Consider the following 19,543-nt stretch of genomic DNA (forward strand, 5'->3'; position numbering starts at 1 on the left):
TGTCAAGTGCAAGGAGCCAAGTTGTTTTAAAATAGGTTGTTCTATTAAAATAGACTGAACTGTTTTTATACACTGTGGTGTACAGTGTTTGTCCTCATAAATAGAATTAAAATAGGTTGTTCTATTAAAATAGACAGAACTGTTTTTATACGCTGTGGTGTACAGTGTTTGTCCACATAAATAGAATTCCTCTCTCTTCTTTAGAATGTCAATTTAATACTTTTGATTTACTGAACAGCTGTGGCCAACAAACATATATTATCTCTATCTTATAAAGTATAAGGGTGTGTGTATGTGTGTGATCATTTGTGGGTGTGTAACAGTATAAGAAACGTTGTGCAGCATAAGATTTCTTAAAACTACAAAGCATCTCTGTGCGTCTTGATAGCCTTATGTATAAAGTTGGAGCCATGATATGTAAAAAATGAAGTCATCTTTTTCAGATATTCTAGTCTTACATACAGTATGTAGTATTGGGCCAGAATATCACTTGGTTGTTGCGGGATTTTGTACTTTTTACTATTCAGTCAGAAAAATTTCATTAGCATGGTGGGCCTCATATAATATGCTTACAAACTTGAGCATTGGTTGATCAAAATTTATATTGTTTATGCATCAATTATGTGCATATGTTATTGTTTATACAGAATGAAGTTAATCCAAGCCTGATATGCGTATATATTAGTGTTATGCAAGGTGTATTTAATAATAACGAACAGCAGTATTAACTACAGACTTCAGTGCAGTGATTTAGCTGGCATCATACCAGGAAGTTTATCAACAATTCTGTCTTCTCTGTAATGCTGAGATTTGAGACACAACTGTTGACCTTTGCAATTAATGAAAAATAAATATATTTTTCTTGAAATACAAGCTATTGTCTGTCTTGATTGACAGTAGACAAAGTTGTACATATATTCTGTAAAGAAGTTGGATGAAAATGACCACTACTGGTAAGATCCTTAAAACATTACTTTCCATTTGCAATTGAAAAACGATTCCGTATAAACTTTTGTAGTTCTAAGGTATAAGCTAGGGTGATATTTACAAGACTGAAAAGCTTTTAAGCATCAATTTATCAGCAAAATTTGGAAAAAGTAACCTTAAAGATATAAATATTTTGGATGGTATATCTGTGCTAGTGTATACTTCATATTGCCTAGTAACAGTTGCCTTGGTGATCTCCAAGGCAACAAGTTCTGATTGTACTGGCTGTATGGAGTTGTGCCAGTCACTGCCAAACATGCCTACGAATGATTTCACCGCTCTCTCCGTCCCTGAAAAGATAAGGTCGGATTTATGAAACGTAGGTAGAAAGACCAAGGAAATATTTAGTTGTAACTACTTATTATTTTGAAATAAAAAATAATGGATTAAAGTTGGAAATTAGGATTACTGGAAGAGGGCACTGAATAGGTGAAAATACAACCTCTTTCATCTCAAATTCACATGATAGACGTAATTATAAAGGCCGGTACATATGAACCAAGCATCGGTGGAGTGTGGATTCCCAGTAACACATGTAAACCACTTCAAATAGTTTCTTATACGGCTAAACAAAAATCAACATGTCAAGGGATAAACTGAATAAATCACTCGTTCTGCCATAAAACAGCTTTAGACTGCTTTCTTTAAATTTTTGGTCAGAAATTTTACCTACTTTCGTGACCTAGTTTTCTGCCACATTGATATACAGCATACAACTCTTGCAGAAAATCCATTCAAATATCATTTTTCGGGTAAAACTAAAAAGTGCCTTTTGGTTTTTCTCTTAGTTATACTACTAAAAACTATATGCTGGCATTTGGTTAGCTTTTATGGCAAAATGTGCCAGAATTTAAGACTAAAAGACTTCTTCACTCCTTCATTCCATATGCACCTTTCAATCGTGGAACGTAACTTATTGTACCACCAGCGTTAGCGCTGGCGGTACACATGGTTTTAGTCCCGTCAGGTCCGTTCCGCCGGCTCCGCCGCCATGTTACCGTTACCGCTTCTCCTCCTAGACGGTAAGGGCCTCCATACCCACCTCTTGGATTTAGGTCACCTATAATCTCAACTCGTTCCACGTAAAATTTGGGCTTTGTCGGTATTGGGGTCTAGGTGTGACACTCATTGCAATGCACCCTTGTCCAAAAATGGCAAAATTAAATGCTAATTATCTACCCTACGGAAGGAATTATGGGAAAAATTTCTACAGACGGCTTTCCAAAAGTTATATGTGGAGATTTCAAATATACCCTTGGATTTGACCTTTGACCCTTATTTCAAGGTCAAACAGGCCAAAATTTTCAAAAAAAACGAAATTTTTTACGAAAAAAAATTATTTGCGCTGTTATTCAGACACCACACAGACTTAACCAATAATATTATTGGCAAGTGTTACCCTTCAGGTCACCTTTCATCTCCGTGAATTTGGGGTCATTCGTTGCATTTTCACGGTAGTAGCGGCCATAAGATACCGAAAATGAAAACTATCTCTAATTCAGGAACCGTTAATGCTAGAGACCCATTCTTTTTTGCGTTTTGTAGAGCATGGAAAGCCCAACACTGAAGGTGATCTCCGTTTTTTTTTGTATTCCATACGGTTTTCGAGTTACGCTGTATCAAAAAGTACATATTGGTGGTGAAAGCAAAATGTGCAGTACGGTAATGGATAATAAATTTTGAACTCCGGAAAAATAAAACATCAGGCTTGGCAAAGCAGACAACTTGTGGTCAAAAATGACATTATTTCATCAAATTTGAACATCTGGAACTTCAGATCAGCTCCCATTTCAAGAATTTTGATCAAAATGACATTTTCTTTATTTTAATTAATTTTTTGTGTACGAAATTTATGGCATATTATGGTAACTCCAAAATTATAACATTTAGTCCCTTATATCTCCAAAACTGGCAGAGATAGGTCCATAGTTACTATTGAAGTTGAATAGGAAGTCATATACTGGCAATCTTACTGTGACCTTGAAATTGACCTTTGACCTACTTTTCACCATGAATTGAACTTTGCAAATTTTGCTACCCTTTTATCTCCAAAACTGGCAGAGATAGGTCCATAGTTACTATTGAACTTGAATAGGAAGTCATATACTGGCAATCTAAATGTGACCTTGATATTGACCTTTGACCTACTTTTCACCATGAATTGAACTTTTGCAAATTTTGCTTCTCTTTTATCTCCAAAACTGGCAAAGATAGGTCCATAGTTTCTATTGAACTTGAATAGGAAGTCATATACTGGCAATCTAAATGTGATCTTAAAATTGACCTTTGACCTACTTTTCACCATGAATTGAACTTTGCAAATTTTGCTTCTCTTTTATCTCCAAAACTGGCAGAGATAGGTCCATAGTTTCTATTGAACTTGAATAGGAAGTCATATACTGGCAATCTAAATGTGATCTTAAAATTGACCTTTGACCTACATTTCACCATGAACTAACTTTTGTAAATTTTGCTTCTCATTTATCTCCAAAACTGGCAGAGATAGGTCCATAGTTACTATTGAAGTTGAATAGAAAGTCATATACTGGCAATCTTACTGTGACCTTGAAATTGACCTTTGACCTACTTTTCATCATGAATTGAACTTTGCAAATTTTGCTTCCCTTTTATCTCCAAAGTTACACTGTATCCGAAAGTACATATTGGTGGTGAAAGCAAAATGTGCAGTACGGTAATGGATAATAAATTTTGAACTCCGGAAATATAAAGCATAAGGCTTGGCAAAGCAGACAACGTGTGGTCAAAAATGACATTATTTCATCAAATTTGAACATCTGGAACTTCTGAGCACGTCCCATTTCAAGAATTTTGATCAAAATGACCTTTTCTTTCTTTTAATTAATTTTTTCTGTAGGAAATTTATGGCATATTATGGTAACTCCAAAATTATAACATTTAGTCCTTTATATCTCCAAAACTGGCAGAGATAGGTCCATAGAAGTTGAATAGGAAGTCATATACTGGCAATCTTACTGTGACCTTGAAATTGACCTTTGACCTACTTTTCACCATGAACTGAACTTTGCAAATTTTGCTTCCCTTTTATCTCCAAAACTGGCAGAGACAGGTCCATAGTTACTATTGAAGGTGAATAGGAAGTCATATACTGGCAATCGTACTGTGACCTTGAAATTGACCTTTGACATACCTTACGATGAACCAAACCTTGATTGTACCATTTTTAGTTATATATATTTTTTGCATATTTTGAAAATTCTTGTTGATTGCATTTTACAGCTTGTCAAGCACAAGACTGGTGGCTGTGTCCCTTATTTTGCATATTTGGGGGTCTATAGGAATGCGCTTACTCCAGCTGGTGGTACAATATTCGGAGGCGGTATCGCCTCTCTGATCCTCTAGTTTTGTTCTACGTTCAGTAGTTTCAAAGCTCCAGTAGGAAACATTAAGTATTTTATTATTACGTATATTATATTGTAATTCTATCTGCATATTTTGTACAACTTCAAAACAAACTGGAAATTTAGCAATAAAATAAAATTAGTGTCATTATTATAATTTTTATCAACATTCTTTGGTACCATCAGCATTCCAATCACATGCAAGCACTGGTAAATAGGCACTTTGTACGTGTGGAATGAAATTTACAATAATAAATACGATAACATTAACAAATACAAATCACGCTGGACTATCAAAAATTACATAAATTTACTTGTACTTACGTGTATCGCCAACCATACACAAGGTAACAGACACCCCAGAGTTATAGAGAGCCAGTTCCTGTACTTACGTGTATCGCCTACCATACACAAGGTAACAGACACCCCAGAGTTATAGAGAGCCAGTTCTTGTACTTACGTGTAGCTCCTACCATACACAAGGTGACAGACATTCCAGAGTTATAGAGAGCCAGTTCCTGCCTGAGGACGCCAAAGAACCCCTGGAGAGCGTACTTAGTGGCGGTGTACACGGCTGTATATGGAGTGGCGGTAACTCCTGAAATAACAGCGTGGTCTGAATTTGTACATACGCTGTAGTGGCTTATTACTTATTATTATTATATATACAGTCATCTAATGGAAACGGTTCAAGTCTTATGATGTTTACTGCTATGAAATACGCACACTGGTCTAGAAGAAATACAACATTGGTCAAAAAGGTTGTCCCACCCCCGGTTTCATGTGCTTTTATTTATAAATGATCACATCACAGGAGTTAATTGCCATAAATTGTGTTTTTCATTCCAGATACCATAACTAACATGATTAGTGGTAAAGAAAATACAAACTAGCGGTGAAGATATCAACATTTAATACCATTTATTCACAGTTATTACGTGTACCCCCTCAAATCTGACGTTTCACTGTGATTTTCACAGAGGTTAAGAAATGTCCATTAAATTGAAATTTCACCAAATTTCACCAAATTTACACACATTTAGCATGAGTGCGTGCTATGTGTCTAATAGCGTTCATGTTAACCGCGTACTGTAATTACCTCCTGTAGGTGGCGCAGCCCGCCTTCAACAAGGGTAACAATCCTTTTTTGGGGATATTGTCCCATTCTTCCGAAAGAGCTTGGAAGAGTTGGTCCAGATTTATTAAGAGTTACGTTTTCCTTTGCACTGCACACTTCAAACCACGTCACAGATGTTTAGCAAGGTTAATAACATGGCTCAAAGATGGTTGCTCCATTGGGTTTCTGCAACAAATCACTCATCAGACGAGAGTTGTGAGCAAGTGCATCTCCACGATGACGCCCACAGTATCCCTGGAGTCACCTCTTGCAAATGAAATGAATTCAGTGAATTGCCCCAGTATCGTTCTTTTCCGGAAAGAACAATGCTCTTAAACCATGGGCTTGGAATTCTCTCCAAACGTGGACTGACCTGACACCTCAGGCTATATCATCCTGCACAAACCTATCAAAAGGCATTCTGCAACATGTGTACAGACCCTAGTTTGACCATCGAAATCATTCATGAAATACCTTGATTCTTCAGCAAAACCAATTGTTTCTAGTGATGGTTGACCAAGCTTTGGTAGTTCTGGGATCACTGAACCTAGCATTCTTAACTGATACCTCATTCCATCTGCAAGAGGGGACTTCGGGGGTGATTCAGGCATCATCATGACAGCACACTTGCACACAGTTCTCATGTGGTGAGTGATTTGTTGCAGAAACCCAATGTTCTGAGGCTGGAGACACCATCTCTGAATCCAGATAATAAACCTATTGAGCACACGTGGCATGAATTGAAGTGTGCAATCCAGAGGAGAACCAAACTCCAAACAGTCCGGACCAATTCCGTCAAGTTTTTTAGGAAACATGGGGCAATATCCCACTTGAAGGTAATGGCGCCGTCTACAGGAGATAATTACAGAACGAGGTAAACACACACGCTAATAGACAAGTGACCTTTAACAAGAACACCTTAATGCTAAATGTGTGTAAATTTGGTGACATTTGGTGGTGTTAATTCAATTTAATGGACATTTCTTTGCCTCCGTGGAAATGACAGTGGAACATAGGATTTGAGGGGGTACATGTAATAAATGTGAATAAATGGTATTTAATGGTATTAAATATGGGTATATAGTTTGTATTTTCTGTGCCATGAATCATGTTAGTTATACTATCTGGAATGAAAATCACCATTTATAGCAATTAACTCCTGTGATGTGATCATTTATAAATAAAAGCACATGAAACTGGGGGTGGGACAACCTTTTGACCAATCTTGTATATACCATAAAACTAAGAAGAGTGATTATTTCAAATGATTCCAATATTAAATCAAAACACTCAACCTGTCAGAAAAGGTCTTCTGCAAGAGTGTTGTTCGATACTGAACAAACGGTAATTTTTTTTTTCATCTTCTTCTTATTTGAGACGTTTTATTTCAAGTGATTGACAGGCAGACGATATACCCACCCGCAGTAGAGGAGACCACAGAAATGTGACCACGACTATTGGTCAAAAGAGGTAGTGCATGGGACGCCAGATGAACATATGACCGGAAGTTAACGTCCATACTGGTGGTCAGTCTCGTGAAGTTATCCCCTGTCCCCAGCCACGGCTGGACGTTAGGCGATATAGCATGGTTCAAAATCAGTATGTCCAGCCCGCCGAGTTTGTTTTCCGTAAACTTGGTTTATGAAAAAAACAACGTTTTTATAATATTTAACCAATCGTTTTTTGCAATTCTAGAGACATTTTGCAGTTGTGCACACTTTAACTGCTATACTGTTTTCACTGTTCGTTTAAAATTGCTTTCATTTAGGTCACAAAGGTCGTCACGCCTGTTTCCATGAATATTATACTAATGATAAAAAGCTAAACTTGGCATCCAATTGCTCATTATTCAGACATCTTGTATATTTGACAATACTGTACGTAATTCACAACGTTCACATTGTTCAGGACCCATATACTGTAACCCCTCTACCCATGATGACTGCCGAAATTGATAATGCCAAAAGTTTAGCTGGGTCCCCGATCTTATTTACCCTGAGTGTCAGCGTCACTGTGAAGCCAGTTTTGCTGATATGGGTTATATATGAAATCAAGATCGAGCTGGCAAAACTGAAATCTAGACCCTAGGGTAGATCTTAGCGTCCTTCTGTGGAAAATCCTTCTGTGGAAAATCCTTCTGTGTGTGTGTGTGCTCTGTACCTTGATAACCCTAGCTGTCTCCTCCATGTCTCCCAGATCAATGTCTGTGTGTTGGTGTGTGTGCGTGTGTACTGTATACCTTTATAACTCTAGCTGTCTCCTCCATGTCTCCCAGATCAGCTACTGTGTACATATGGTTAGACTCAGGTGCCGGAGATAACTTTTTACACTCTGCGATGACCTGAAATCGTTATTATGGAAAGATGCAACTGACACTCAACTGATTGTTCAAATAGCTAAATTATAGAGCAGCTTTTGTAAAGGAAAATAAAATCGTTAATAAAGCATATTGTCTAAGTCACGAAGTTCGAAGCTGTTATTTGAAGGTTGACCCTCCCTCACTTCTCTTAATTTATTACCGGCAACTGACCTTTTTTAAGAGGTTTTCTCTGCGCGCCGTTAAAACAAGATTTGCTCCCATCTTGGCGAAATGGTACGCCACCTGTTCTCCAATTCCAGAGGACGCCCCGGTAATGAGCACTCTCTTGCCTCTCACCATGGCTGTGATAAAACCGATATGCTTATATCAGCCTATTATCATTTTGATTTCTGTTATAAATTTGGCAATTTAATAACACACCGGTAGGCCTGATTTAATCCATATGTAATGACAAATATGTGGCTTTATCTTACGCAGACAACGTAGATATTGTGGTTATGGCAATTTCATACATGTAGATATTAAAAAAATCATATGCCATAACAAAGTTCTATGTGGCTTTATCTTGGGCAGACGTCGTAAATATTATTTTGGAGACTAGGAGAGAAATAGCACGAAATCCATGCGTTATCTCTCTTCTTTTTGGATACTGATATCCAATGGTTGTGTTAGCAGGTTACAGCCAACACGTAGGCCATTAAAATGGAATGCTAACGCATGGATTTCATACTTAAGGAGAGAAAGAGAGAGTGGTACACAAAAATATGATCGACTGGCGTATTTTCAGCCTCACCAAACTAAGTTGGTCTGCCCTAAGTCTTTAATCGTTTACTCACATACTGATCACAAGTGTCAGTCCCGTTGAGTACAGTAGACTATACGAACATGTAGCACATCAGACTTAGATAGAGATCGGCAAAGACCGTTCATGCTCACCGGGATCGAAATCATCCACGTAGAGGCTGGCGATGTAGACGGCAGTCACAGTGAGGAGCACAGCAACCAGGGTTTTTGTCTTGGAACCCATACTGAATTTTTTTTTTTATTTCTGAGACGCGACGACCTCTGCAAACCCCACTGACCTTTTAATGCCCCCACTGCACACACTGCTGGCAGCATTAAGTGTAATACCAGTACATAAGGTCTGCATTAGCATCCCTGCTTTGGCCAGGTCAGTACATATAAGACTGGGTTCCCATACCTAGACTGATCTAACAGGATCGATCCATTTCCACGGGGTTTCTCGCTAAATTGCTTACAGCTTAAACGGCTTAGATGTCTGGGACCCCTCCAAAGCTTCTAAACGATAGTTAATTACCCCCTATCAGCTTCAGTAGGCGTGACAGACATTTAAGCCACTTAAGTTAATTGCAATTGAGTGAAAATCCCCATGGCCCATAGCAGCCTACGCGTGCGTCTTTTAGACGCCCCTTTACATGCGAAAACGACAAGGCCTATATGCCGAGTTCATCTTTTACTACAGAGCTTTGAGAGCCGAAAAAGACATGGCTGTGTCTCTTTCGCCACTTACTGAACTCTGTTCGCGGGATTTTATGCAGTATTTTTTATAGATTTTTTTTTCTGAAAATTGCATTTAGAAGTAAAACGTATATTAGGTGGGCGGGTGGGTCAGGCACAGTGCTGTCGTTGGCGTGCACGGGTGCAGGAAAAAACAGTCCGTTACAGCAACGACCTGGCCCTGCAATCGAGAAGTCACGAGAAAAAAGCCGATGGTTTAGAATAAGTGATCGATTTGACAACAAAATTATTACTGGTCATTATCTTAAAGTATTCCTTTCTTTTCAAATTTTGCTTTAGAATATTAAACTTTACTATTTAGATTGATTTAGATTCTTTGGAATGGTGCCTGATGACATCGGTATTATAGTTTCACAAGTTTATTCCTTTCTCTTCAGTTTTAAAGTCTTTAAAATGATGTTCAGGCGGGGATGGTCATAGTTCTCTATCCTTTACCAGCTACGCCACAGATCAAACTTGAAAGGAGTCAATAGCTAATCCTGCATGGAGGCATGCATATGTCATAGGCCTACTGCACACATAAAGATGACAAAAGCAAGAAGAGTTTTCTTTTCAAAAGTCACGTCGCCACTATTGTTTAACCCAAATATGTTCTTGCTTTTTTCATGCCCACCCCCTTTCGTAAGGAATAGTTCTTTCGCGTTCTTTAAAAAATACAAGTTTTCGTTTTAATTTAAAAATTCGTCACCCTACCAAACTGCAATGTTGCCATTGCGCGATCGACGAAACGCGATCTAAACGAATTATTCTCATCTAAATCGTTAACTTTAGGCAACTAACATGAAATATCCGAAAGGCTAACCCTTCTCGCTGATAACAATACATCCATGGTTTAATCATTTTACTTGCTGTCAAAAATATCCAACAATTAACACGAGCATAAAAATCCCGCAGACTACATTCTCTCCCCGAATACGCATGCATGCGTACATCTTTTCGTAGCGACTTACAACAAGTCGGAGGCAGTTGTAAATTTACGTGCATATTTACAAGAGTTTGTAACTTACAAAACTTCGAGAATACCAACTGACAAGAACGATCGGACTTACGTGAAAAGTTACAAGAATTTGTAAGTTACAACCTTTCGAGAATACGGCCCCAGTTGTTAATAGATGGCGCAGAGAGTAGTTTTTAGAGGACATTGTGTTTTCGGTGCAAAGATGAAAAAACCACCTTCGTCAGGGTTTACAATTGTATTTTTTATGGATTATGCGATATATTTCTATTTTTTCTTTTTACCTACACAGTTTCAATGAATCCTGGATCCGCGGGAAAGGGGGGCATGAATCCCTGTCAACTCCTGCCTTCGCTTTCTATATAGGCCTAATGATAATAATAATGATAATAATTTATTGAGCACTAAATTGTTTCAGCACATTTTGTAGGCCCTCTAAACTACTTGTGTTATACATGCATGTAATATATATCTAGACCTATTATCACACTTATGTGATATCAGGCATACAAGCATAAATGTAATTATACGTTTCTTAATTACGTTATATACGTAATCTACAGTAACAAGTGGAAATAATGATCTCTTCACCCATCTGGAATCAGCTACATTTAGGAGAAAACGGCACAGCAGGCCAAGACATCTTTTGCGTTAATATTTTGATACTGTCCTTTTTCATTCTTACAAAGATTTGTAAAAATACTGTCTCCTAGACCTATCTGTTAAATATATCCCGACTTTTCTTTTCTTTTTTAAATCATATAATCTTATATAGAAAAGAAAAAATGAGTTAAGGAACTAAAGCCGAAAAGCTATTGAATGATCAGAGAGAGAGAGAGAGAGAGAGAGAAAGAAAGAGAAAACGTGTGTGTATTTTGCCTTATAACTCCTACCTCCGCTTTCAAAAATAAACTCTCCAGCCGTGTGGTATACATTTGGGAGAAAAGGACACTACAGGTCAGGACATCTGTTACATTAATATTTTTGATACTTTTTTTTTTTGCTTTTACAAAAATTTGTAAAAAGTGTGTCTCCTCGACGTACATGTATCTGTTAAATAGCCCACTACAATATCTCCATATTTCCACATATAAGATAAGAGAGAGAGAGGCGGGCCGAAATTTTGCTGGAATTTTTGGTGAACTTGACCTGGCTGTGGTGTAAAAAAATGGACATCGGACTCAGGTCGGACTTGAAGAACAAAACAAACAAGCACAAAACAAGCACGAACGTAATCTCCTCTCAACTCATCTAACACCCTCACGTGGTCAAATGCACCCCAGGTCAGCCTCCAGCGGTCATGTAGATACTCCCCCGCACCGATAATCCCCCTTAGTAATTTTTTGTATAGGCCTAATGCGCATCGATGCGACTCCACACCGATAGATCCCCGCAACGGTACATCCCCTCAGTAGGCCTATATCTGTAATTGTGGGGATATAGGCCTACCGGTGCGGGGGAGTATCGGTGCGGGGACGTATCGACAAGTAACCCGCCTGCCAGATAACATGCCACCAGTGGGTCACCTGCGGCTATAAACAGCAAACAGCCACTGGTGGACCACTGGTGTAGGGTCTACTGCTCGTGGTTAGCTGGTGGCAGATTGCCGTTGGTAATGTAGCTGGTGACCGGTCCACTGGTGACCCATTCGCGATTTTCTCATCGTAAGTGTTAAGTGTAGCTTTTTTTTTCAAATACGCGTATGCGTATTGTAATAACGTCACCTCACTTCGGCGGAAGTGTTTTTTTACCTTTGTTCACTCATTTGGGAGTGCGCAATTTCCTAGCATTTCATTGGCCTATAAAATTTACGTGACGTAGACTTACTGCACGCGACGGCTGCACGTGACGTCTGCGTCGATCACTCTACTCCGCCTGACTGCTGCCACTGGGCTTTGATTTCACTATATTTCATGCAAAATAGGTAAGCCTAATAATATTTAAATACACTGATTGCCAGATCTTTTCAATGTAGGCCTACATGTAGGAAAAATGTTGATTTATAAAACAGCTTTTTAAAAAATAAATTCTGGAAATTAGTACATTGTTATTGAGTGGAAGAAACAAATCGCGAAAGCTCCACCTAGGCCTACTATAGCCCTATGAGATATAGGTATGAAAAAAATTGATTATAAGATTCGTCTTTTGTATTTGAAAGTTTGGTATTTTTGCCACTTGAAAAGATCGAGTCAATTAAAAGGTATACATTTTCAAAGTGTATATATTTTTAAAAAATAAAAATGTAGTTAATCAATGTGTTATGAAGGGTTTTCTGTGGCTTTTATTTACGTAAATTTCATTTTGATAACAATTAAAATGGAAAAGACCCATAATAGATTTATGAATTACATTGATAACAATTGGAAAAAGTAAAGTTTGCATGCATCTTAAAATAAACCTTGGAATATTACCAGTGAACATTGGCCCTTTTTCTTATGTGGTCTACCCTGAGTGTCAGAGCAACGTAAAAAATAGCTTGCTAAATATCCCTACCTTGTAGTGGAGTCGCTTTTACTAGTACCTGGTATTACTACTATGGGTTAGGCCTATATATGAAATCAAGATCGAGCTGGCAATACCGGAATCTAGAACCTAGGGTAATGTGGTCCCACCTAGCGGAATATTATTATTAAAATATCGGCAAAACGTCTGACATATGTAGGCCTACAATGACTTGAAAACTGCGCTGCACTCCAACGAGACAGATGCGGCTAATTGCTCATTCAATTTGGTAGTTGTGCCGCCACCTTTATTTCTTATTTCAATTTATTAAACCCTTGACCCCAACGGCTCATCAGAATGGAATACAGTGACAATATAAAGTCACATCAACGAACTACCACAACAACAAAAACTACTACTGATACAAATAATAATAATAATAACAATAATTCATTATACTGACGCTAATCTTAGCTCCGATGCACATTGTAGGTATTTCCCGAAGTTGTTTAATTGTGAGACATTGTTAAGTGATAATAATTTAATTAGTTTGAAGACTGCGAGCTTTTTGACCTTTTAACATATATATATATATATATATATATATATATATATATATATATATATATATATATATATATATATATGAAGCCAGGGATCTTCTCTTGAAATAGTATTTATTTCAAAACATTTACACATCACGGTCTCCTCTGCATTCACAGCAGCGAGGCGGTCCGGCTTGCTAAAATTCTCAAGAGACTTGCTTAAATTTGTAAAAATAAATAAATAAATAACTCTCGCTGAGATAAATTACTACTAACAGTATTTTTTTATTCAGGTTAGCTAAAAATTATAAAGATGGTGAAGTAGCCATTCCTACGGATCATGTAGAAAGGTGATGAATAAGAAAATATATGGAAAAATTGGTCGTTTATAAATGACCAATATCTGAAGAAATAATACAGTTTACATTCAAGTTGTTTTGTGTTCTGACCACCAATATCTGGCATATGCATATTTGTCATATTAAGATTTTTCATGTTTTTTAAAAGGCAATTCGGTGTTAATTAAATTAAGACTAGCCATAAGGAAGTGCACATGGTGCATTTTGTGCGTTTTGGTAGTCATTTTAAGGTATTTTCATTAATTCCAATCAGATTTCTTTACCGATAAATTATTCGTGTTATGGTTTTCAGAGATCGTTTCATCTTCACCACCCTCCTGCAGATAAAAGCTATGCTGAAGAATAACATTATTGTTCTTACAAGGTTAGAGCAAAGATTGAAACAGAACAGAAGTCCTGATGACAATATTGTCTCAACTGACGAGTTTGCATTTCCTATGGAGACTAGAGAAGATGTGGCAAGGGTTGAAAACATACTTAAAGATAAGCATAATGAAATTACTGGTAAGTTAAAAAAAATAATAGTGTGATTAAAATTAATGTAGTGATTGTTGTGCTGAAGCTACATATGGAAAAATAATAAGTTGATTTTTAAAATAGTGGTTATTTGATAAATGATTAATATGACATTTTAATCTGAACACGTATCATTTGTTGTATGAATAGGGCCTATATATAAATGTGCTTTATGCGGTGGCCCACAAGTGCACTCCAAATTCCAAACGACACTCCCAATTCTAAACCTCACACCGAATACTTAAACTTCATTCCGAATTCGTAAACCTCACTCCGAATTCAAAAAGCTCACTCCGAATTCGCAAACCTCACTCCGAATTCGTAAACCTCACTCCGAATTCAAAAAGCTCACTCCGAATTCGTAAACCTCACTCCGAATTCAAAAAGCTCACTCCGAATTCGCAAACCTCACTCCGAATTCGTAAACCTCACTCCGAATTCAAAAAGCTCACTCCGAATTCGTAAACCTCACTCCGAATTCAAAAAGCTCACTCCGAATTCAAAAAGCTCACTTCAAAAAGCTCACTCCGAATTCAAAAAGCTCACTCCGAATTCGCAAACCTCACTCCGAATTCAAAAAGCTCACTCCCAATTCCACTATGCCCATTCTCATCAAAGTTCTCTTCGAGAAATCTTATGAAACAGTAATTCGTCTGGGACAAATATTTTTTTTTTAGCTGGGCGCTTCCAGTGAAAGGTTCGAGAGAGTTTTAGCAAACAGTGCGAATTGTGTTACATTTTGGTTTGCGTGATACATACGGTACCTTACGAAAATAAACCAACAGTTTACGTCACAAGGTCAATTGACTTCTCCAGCTATTTTCAGTATTTTTCACAATTACACACACACACATACAGTTTTGTGCAGAGAAGGTGACATTACGGATACGCTTACTCCAAAAACGATTAAGTTGTCTGTCGTACAGTACACACACTCTCTCTCGCCAGGGACACAAATTGGGGGCAAGAAGCAATTTACAGGTTTACCATTATAAATAAAAGGACAAATTAAGTGACACTGCTCCCAATTTTCTCAACATAGGATTGATACTACTAATAATCCATACATGTCAGGGGTGGATCCAGGATTATTTGAAGGGGGATCTGTTTTTTTTTTTTTTTTTTTTTTTGTTTTTTTTTTTTTTGGAATGACAGGCTGCACATGCATAGCTGCCCCCCCCCCCCCCTTATAGGGCGAACAGTGCTATTTGGTACGTTTTAGAACTATTATTCAAAATTCTAATTTTAACATTGGTGTGATTTTTTTTTTACAGAATTCAAAAGGGGGGTCAAGACCCCCCTCACACGCCCCCCCCCCATCCACCACTGCATGTTATTCATTCGAAATCGATTAATAAAGTGTAATTAATCTGATTAATTTCAATTATTAGATTATCTATGATCTTAGATGAATATTTCAGCTGCAAAAGAGTGAGGGGCTACTAATTACTATTATCAAGTATACTCGGTTATATAACAGGTACATGTGTAGGCCTACAGTATATGATAATACGGATTGTTTTGCCCATTTATAAATAATATAAGCCAATGTCGACACCCTGAAACATGTTATCTGTATTAAACATTCATTTCAAAATAATCATGTGAAAATGCTTGAAGTTGTAAATAATAAATAACGCACGTTTATTTACATACATGTACATGTAGTGCATAAATCTGTTCCTTCCAACGCTGTTTCAACTCGTAATTCTGTTCTCATATTCATAATACATGTATAATTCCTTAAAACGACACACACAAGAAAACACGTAAACATAATATATTTTAATTGTGACTTGCTGTTAAGTACATGTATGTTTATCCCTATTTTCTTCATTTCTTCTATTTCCTTGAGCTTAAAAGGGTCATACGTCTACGGTCCGTGTATGGGGGGGCAAAGTGATTTCCATTTCGTCAGAAAATGAAAAAACGGCCGTTTTTCATTTTCATTTTATGGAAATGGCCCAAATGTAATGGAAAATGAAGCTCAATTTTCGTTTTTCCATTTAAAATGAAAAATGGAAAAACGGAAATTGCCCTCGTTTTTTCATTTTTTCCAGATAATGCAAAATAAAAGATCGACCGATCCCTGACGTATTAGAAAATATAAATATCGACCGTTTTCGTGTTTTCCAATGATGAAAAGGTGGAATAGATTACAAAATACCTTTTTTTCACTGTCTGTGCAGAAATGAGAGAATCGAAAAGTGCTAGTTTTTCCGTTTTCGATTCAAATGGAAAAACGAAAGTCAGTTCGTTTTTCTGATTTTCATTTTAGGGATGAAATGGAAAAACGGAAGTCAGTCCGTTTTTCTGATTTTCATTTAAGGGATGAAATGGAGAAAACGGAAGTATAGGCAGAAAAATGGCTGCCATTGAAGGTTTTGTAGATATTATTAGAGATTTAGTTAAGAATTTCAAGACAAATGAGGAAATTTCGAGCATTCTAAAGACCCAATACGGAGTCTTGAGAGGCGCATCTGTAAGGAGCATAAAGACAATATGTTCGAAGTACAATATTCGGAGGTCTTATGTAACTCCCACAGAGGTCGTGGCAAATGAAGTCGCAAAAGCTATTGGGGAGGTAAGTAGCTATCTGTAAACGGTATTTGGCTGTGCGCATATTGCAATATCAATAAAACCCTTCCCAAACTGAAATTAGACAGCTGAAAACGGAGCTGCTGCTATAAAAGTACAGACAAATTCTATCTTATAAAGCTTATAAAGATGTAATGAGCTGACATAAAGTTTCCCTTTAAGTCATAACAGAAACGGAGATGCATAACTAGTGCTTGCTTATTTTTTTTGCGCCCATGGGAATTCCACGCCGATTCAAAAATTCAATTATTGCATCTGAAAAATCAAACTCACACTGGTCCTCTACCCACTGCTAATATTGGCCAATCAGTCTCCTTCATAGCGTTAATTCATATTTTAAGTTTATTTAAAACATGCTGTTTTTTAAATGATATAATAGCGACGAACGTGTTTTATTTAAAGGTAGGAACTACCTATGGGCGTAAGATGATGACCGGTTATCTTCGGTCAAAGGGCATCAAAGCAGGGGAGACGCGAGTCGGGAAAGTCTTAAGAGAGGAAAACCCGAATCACCAAAGGCGACAGGTTCATCTCATGATTAAAAATATTCTGACTGATTCATATTGCATATCAATATAAGCGGTTACGCAAAATAAAGATTTCCAATTCATTTCACGCACTATATAGTGAAAAAATATTATCATTCATTGGCACTAACTTGAAACTGCAATTAACATATGACATGAATAGCGTGATGTGCTCATTAGCTTTGTGATTCATATTTCAGGTCTCAAAAAACCTAAACCCAATACCATATCAGGCGGCTTATTTCAGACATAAAATGCATATAGACCAGAACGAAAAGCTGGTCATGTTTGGAGTGACCCATGTACTAGCGCGGGATGGCTTTAGTGGAAAAATCGTGTCCCACGCAACCATGGCCGTCAAAAACAATTTGACAATTTATGAAGAAGTTTACAAGTAAGTAGTGTTATATATTAAAGGTAAGATGATAACTCACTCTTATCAGTTTCCGTTACAAATGTCTCAATATTGTATTTCAAAAATTGATCACGAGACTTTTGTCCTACGTTTAAGTGATTGTTACGCTTATGTTTGGTATGAATGCAATATTGAACTTTATATTACAGGCCTGCCGTTAAAATTTACGGAATATTTGACCAAGTCCGTGTGGACCATGGTAAAGAATTTTACTTAACCCTGTTCATGCAAGAAGAAAATGCTGATATTCGCATTAACCAAGAAAGGACGCCATATCTCCAAACGTCGTCTAAATATGTACGTTAAGTTAACGTTGTCTGCAACCCCTTCTTCCACTAGCAATACTAATTTCATTTAATTATTTATTTATTTTATTGAGAAGAATTGTTCGCTCAAGTGGAATTCAGCTGCCATAATTCTACAACTTAAAAAATAAAAGTAATGATTACCAGGTTTATCTGCTCTCTCTCTCACACACACAGACACACACACGCACGCACGCACGCACGCACGCACACACACACACCGGGTAAACGGACTAAAATTTAAACCGTTGTTACTGTCGCTGGCGGCGCAATCTCACGTTCTCTAAATCTCATGCCGCAGATTCCCGTCAAATCGGCCTTCTCTGAAATGCATTATATGCGACGAAAAGCTCTCATGTTGTGCTGTATTTTTTAAAATTTCAGAACCACACCATTGAGAGAATTTGGCCTGAGGTTAACAAAAGGGTAAATTACCCTTTTAAAAACGCCATGATTGAACTTGTCGAAACAGAAAAGATTTCTTTAGACAACAACGTACACAGATATTGCATGTCAACATTATTGGTCAGCTTGTGCAGCATCGGTGTGCAGCGAGTCGTCGATGCATGGAATGAGCACAGAATACCAGGTACATTGAAATGGATCTTGATTTCTTCATATATTGTTAGTTTTGAGTTCAGTGGCGTCATTCAGGTCACATTTTTCAGCCAAATGTTTTGTTCTTAAAAAATAATTATTTCAATTGACACGTTTCGATTCAACATTTATCCTAATCGACACATTCACTGCGACAGATTTTTACTTCTATTATTGTACGGATTTATTTGTATATTTCCTTGTGTACTGCAGGTAAAGGCGTTCCCAATGAAATCGCTTCAAGGGAGGCATGGGCCCCTGTAGCTGACCCGCAGAGATTTCCGTCCAAGGAGGTTGCAGCGGAGAGATACCGTGCCAGCACTGGGACGACACTTAAAGAATTTTCCCACTTCGCAAGAGACCCATTTCCTTCTCCAACTGAGCGCGATGCAGTGCAGACTGCGTTCAATTCCTCTTTTCCAGACCTAAATCAACTATGTAACTCTGTCTGTTCCGGGCATTTCGTCCCGTTTCAGGATGCGCTATTGAAATTCATAGAGCTGACGGAACAACACAGTTAGAGCTGTTTATGGCTATGAGGTTTTGTAGCTGTAATTACCTCTGAAAAAATCTTTTTTTGACCTGCTCTTTTTTGTGTGTGAGTGGTCAAATGTTGTCTTTCGGTAGCGGCCGGCCACAGAGAATCATGTGCTGGGATTATGTGGTCTGCAACGGTGACTCTTGGTACAGCCAATACTTACCCCAACTTCTGCAATGGACAGTTTTTATTGCGCGCATATGTGATAGATGCGTCCCCTTTGTCTTAGCATGCAGCTACCTAGGTTTGGAGTTGCTTTCTGTCTGGCGTTGCTTCCACTTCTCTTCCCGTCAGTTCCACCTCTGAGTTTCAGCTCACAATTCCCCTCATGCTTGTATATAGTCCACAATCTTTTCTTTTTGAGTCCAATGATTATACATCTATTTTTATAGCAATCATTAAG

General features: G+C 37.6%; 1 protein-coding gene across 1 annotated transcript; it reads right to left on the reverse strand.

Annotated features, from left to right (window-relative positions):
* Window positions 1-737: 737 nt before the first annotated feature.
* Window positions 738-8,276, reverse strand: LOC147760054 (hydroxysteroid 11-beta-dehydrogenase 1-like protein). The gene is made up of 6 exons (XM_086996314.1): window positions 8,015-8,276; window positions 7,724-7,825; window positions 6,904-7,117; window positions 4,828-4,965; window positions 1,150-1,277; window positions 738-803 (listed from the first exon to the last, which is right to left on the reverse strand). Exons 1-6 carry the CDS (start codon window positions 8,141-8,143, stop codon window positions 738-740), a joined length of 777 nt encoding a protein of 258 aa, XP_086852440.1. The 5' UTR covers window positions 8,144-8,276.
* Between the last annotated feature and the right edge of the window lie 11,267 nt (window positions 8,277-19,543).

The sequence above is a fragment of the Lingula anatina genome, chromosome 9 (assembly GCF_051362555.1).
Source record: "Lingula anatina isolate TDL-2025a chromosome 9, LinAna3.0, whole genome shotgun sequence".
In the NCBI taxonomy this organism is placed as follows: domain Eukaryota; kingdom Metazoa; phylum Brachiopoda; class Lingulata; order Lingulida; family Lingulidae; genus Lingula; species Lingula anatina.

What these genes read in the sequence shown, in the direction of transcription:
- LOC147760054 (XM_086996314.1), bottom strand. Translation starts at nt 8,143, where the DNA reads ATGGTGAGAGGCAAGAGAGTGCTCATTACCGGGGCGTCCTCTGGAATT. An exon ending in AGACAGCTAGAGTTATAAAG is followed by an intron (nt 7,118 to 7,723) that starts GTATACAGTACA and finishes TCATAAACCAAG; the next exon opens with TTTACGGAAAACAAACTCGG. An exon ending in GTGTATGGTAGGAGCTACAC is followed by an intron (nt 1,278 to 4,827) that starts GTAAGTACAAGA and finishes TTATCTTTTCAG; the next exon opens with GGACGGAGAGAGCGGTGAAA.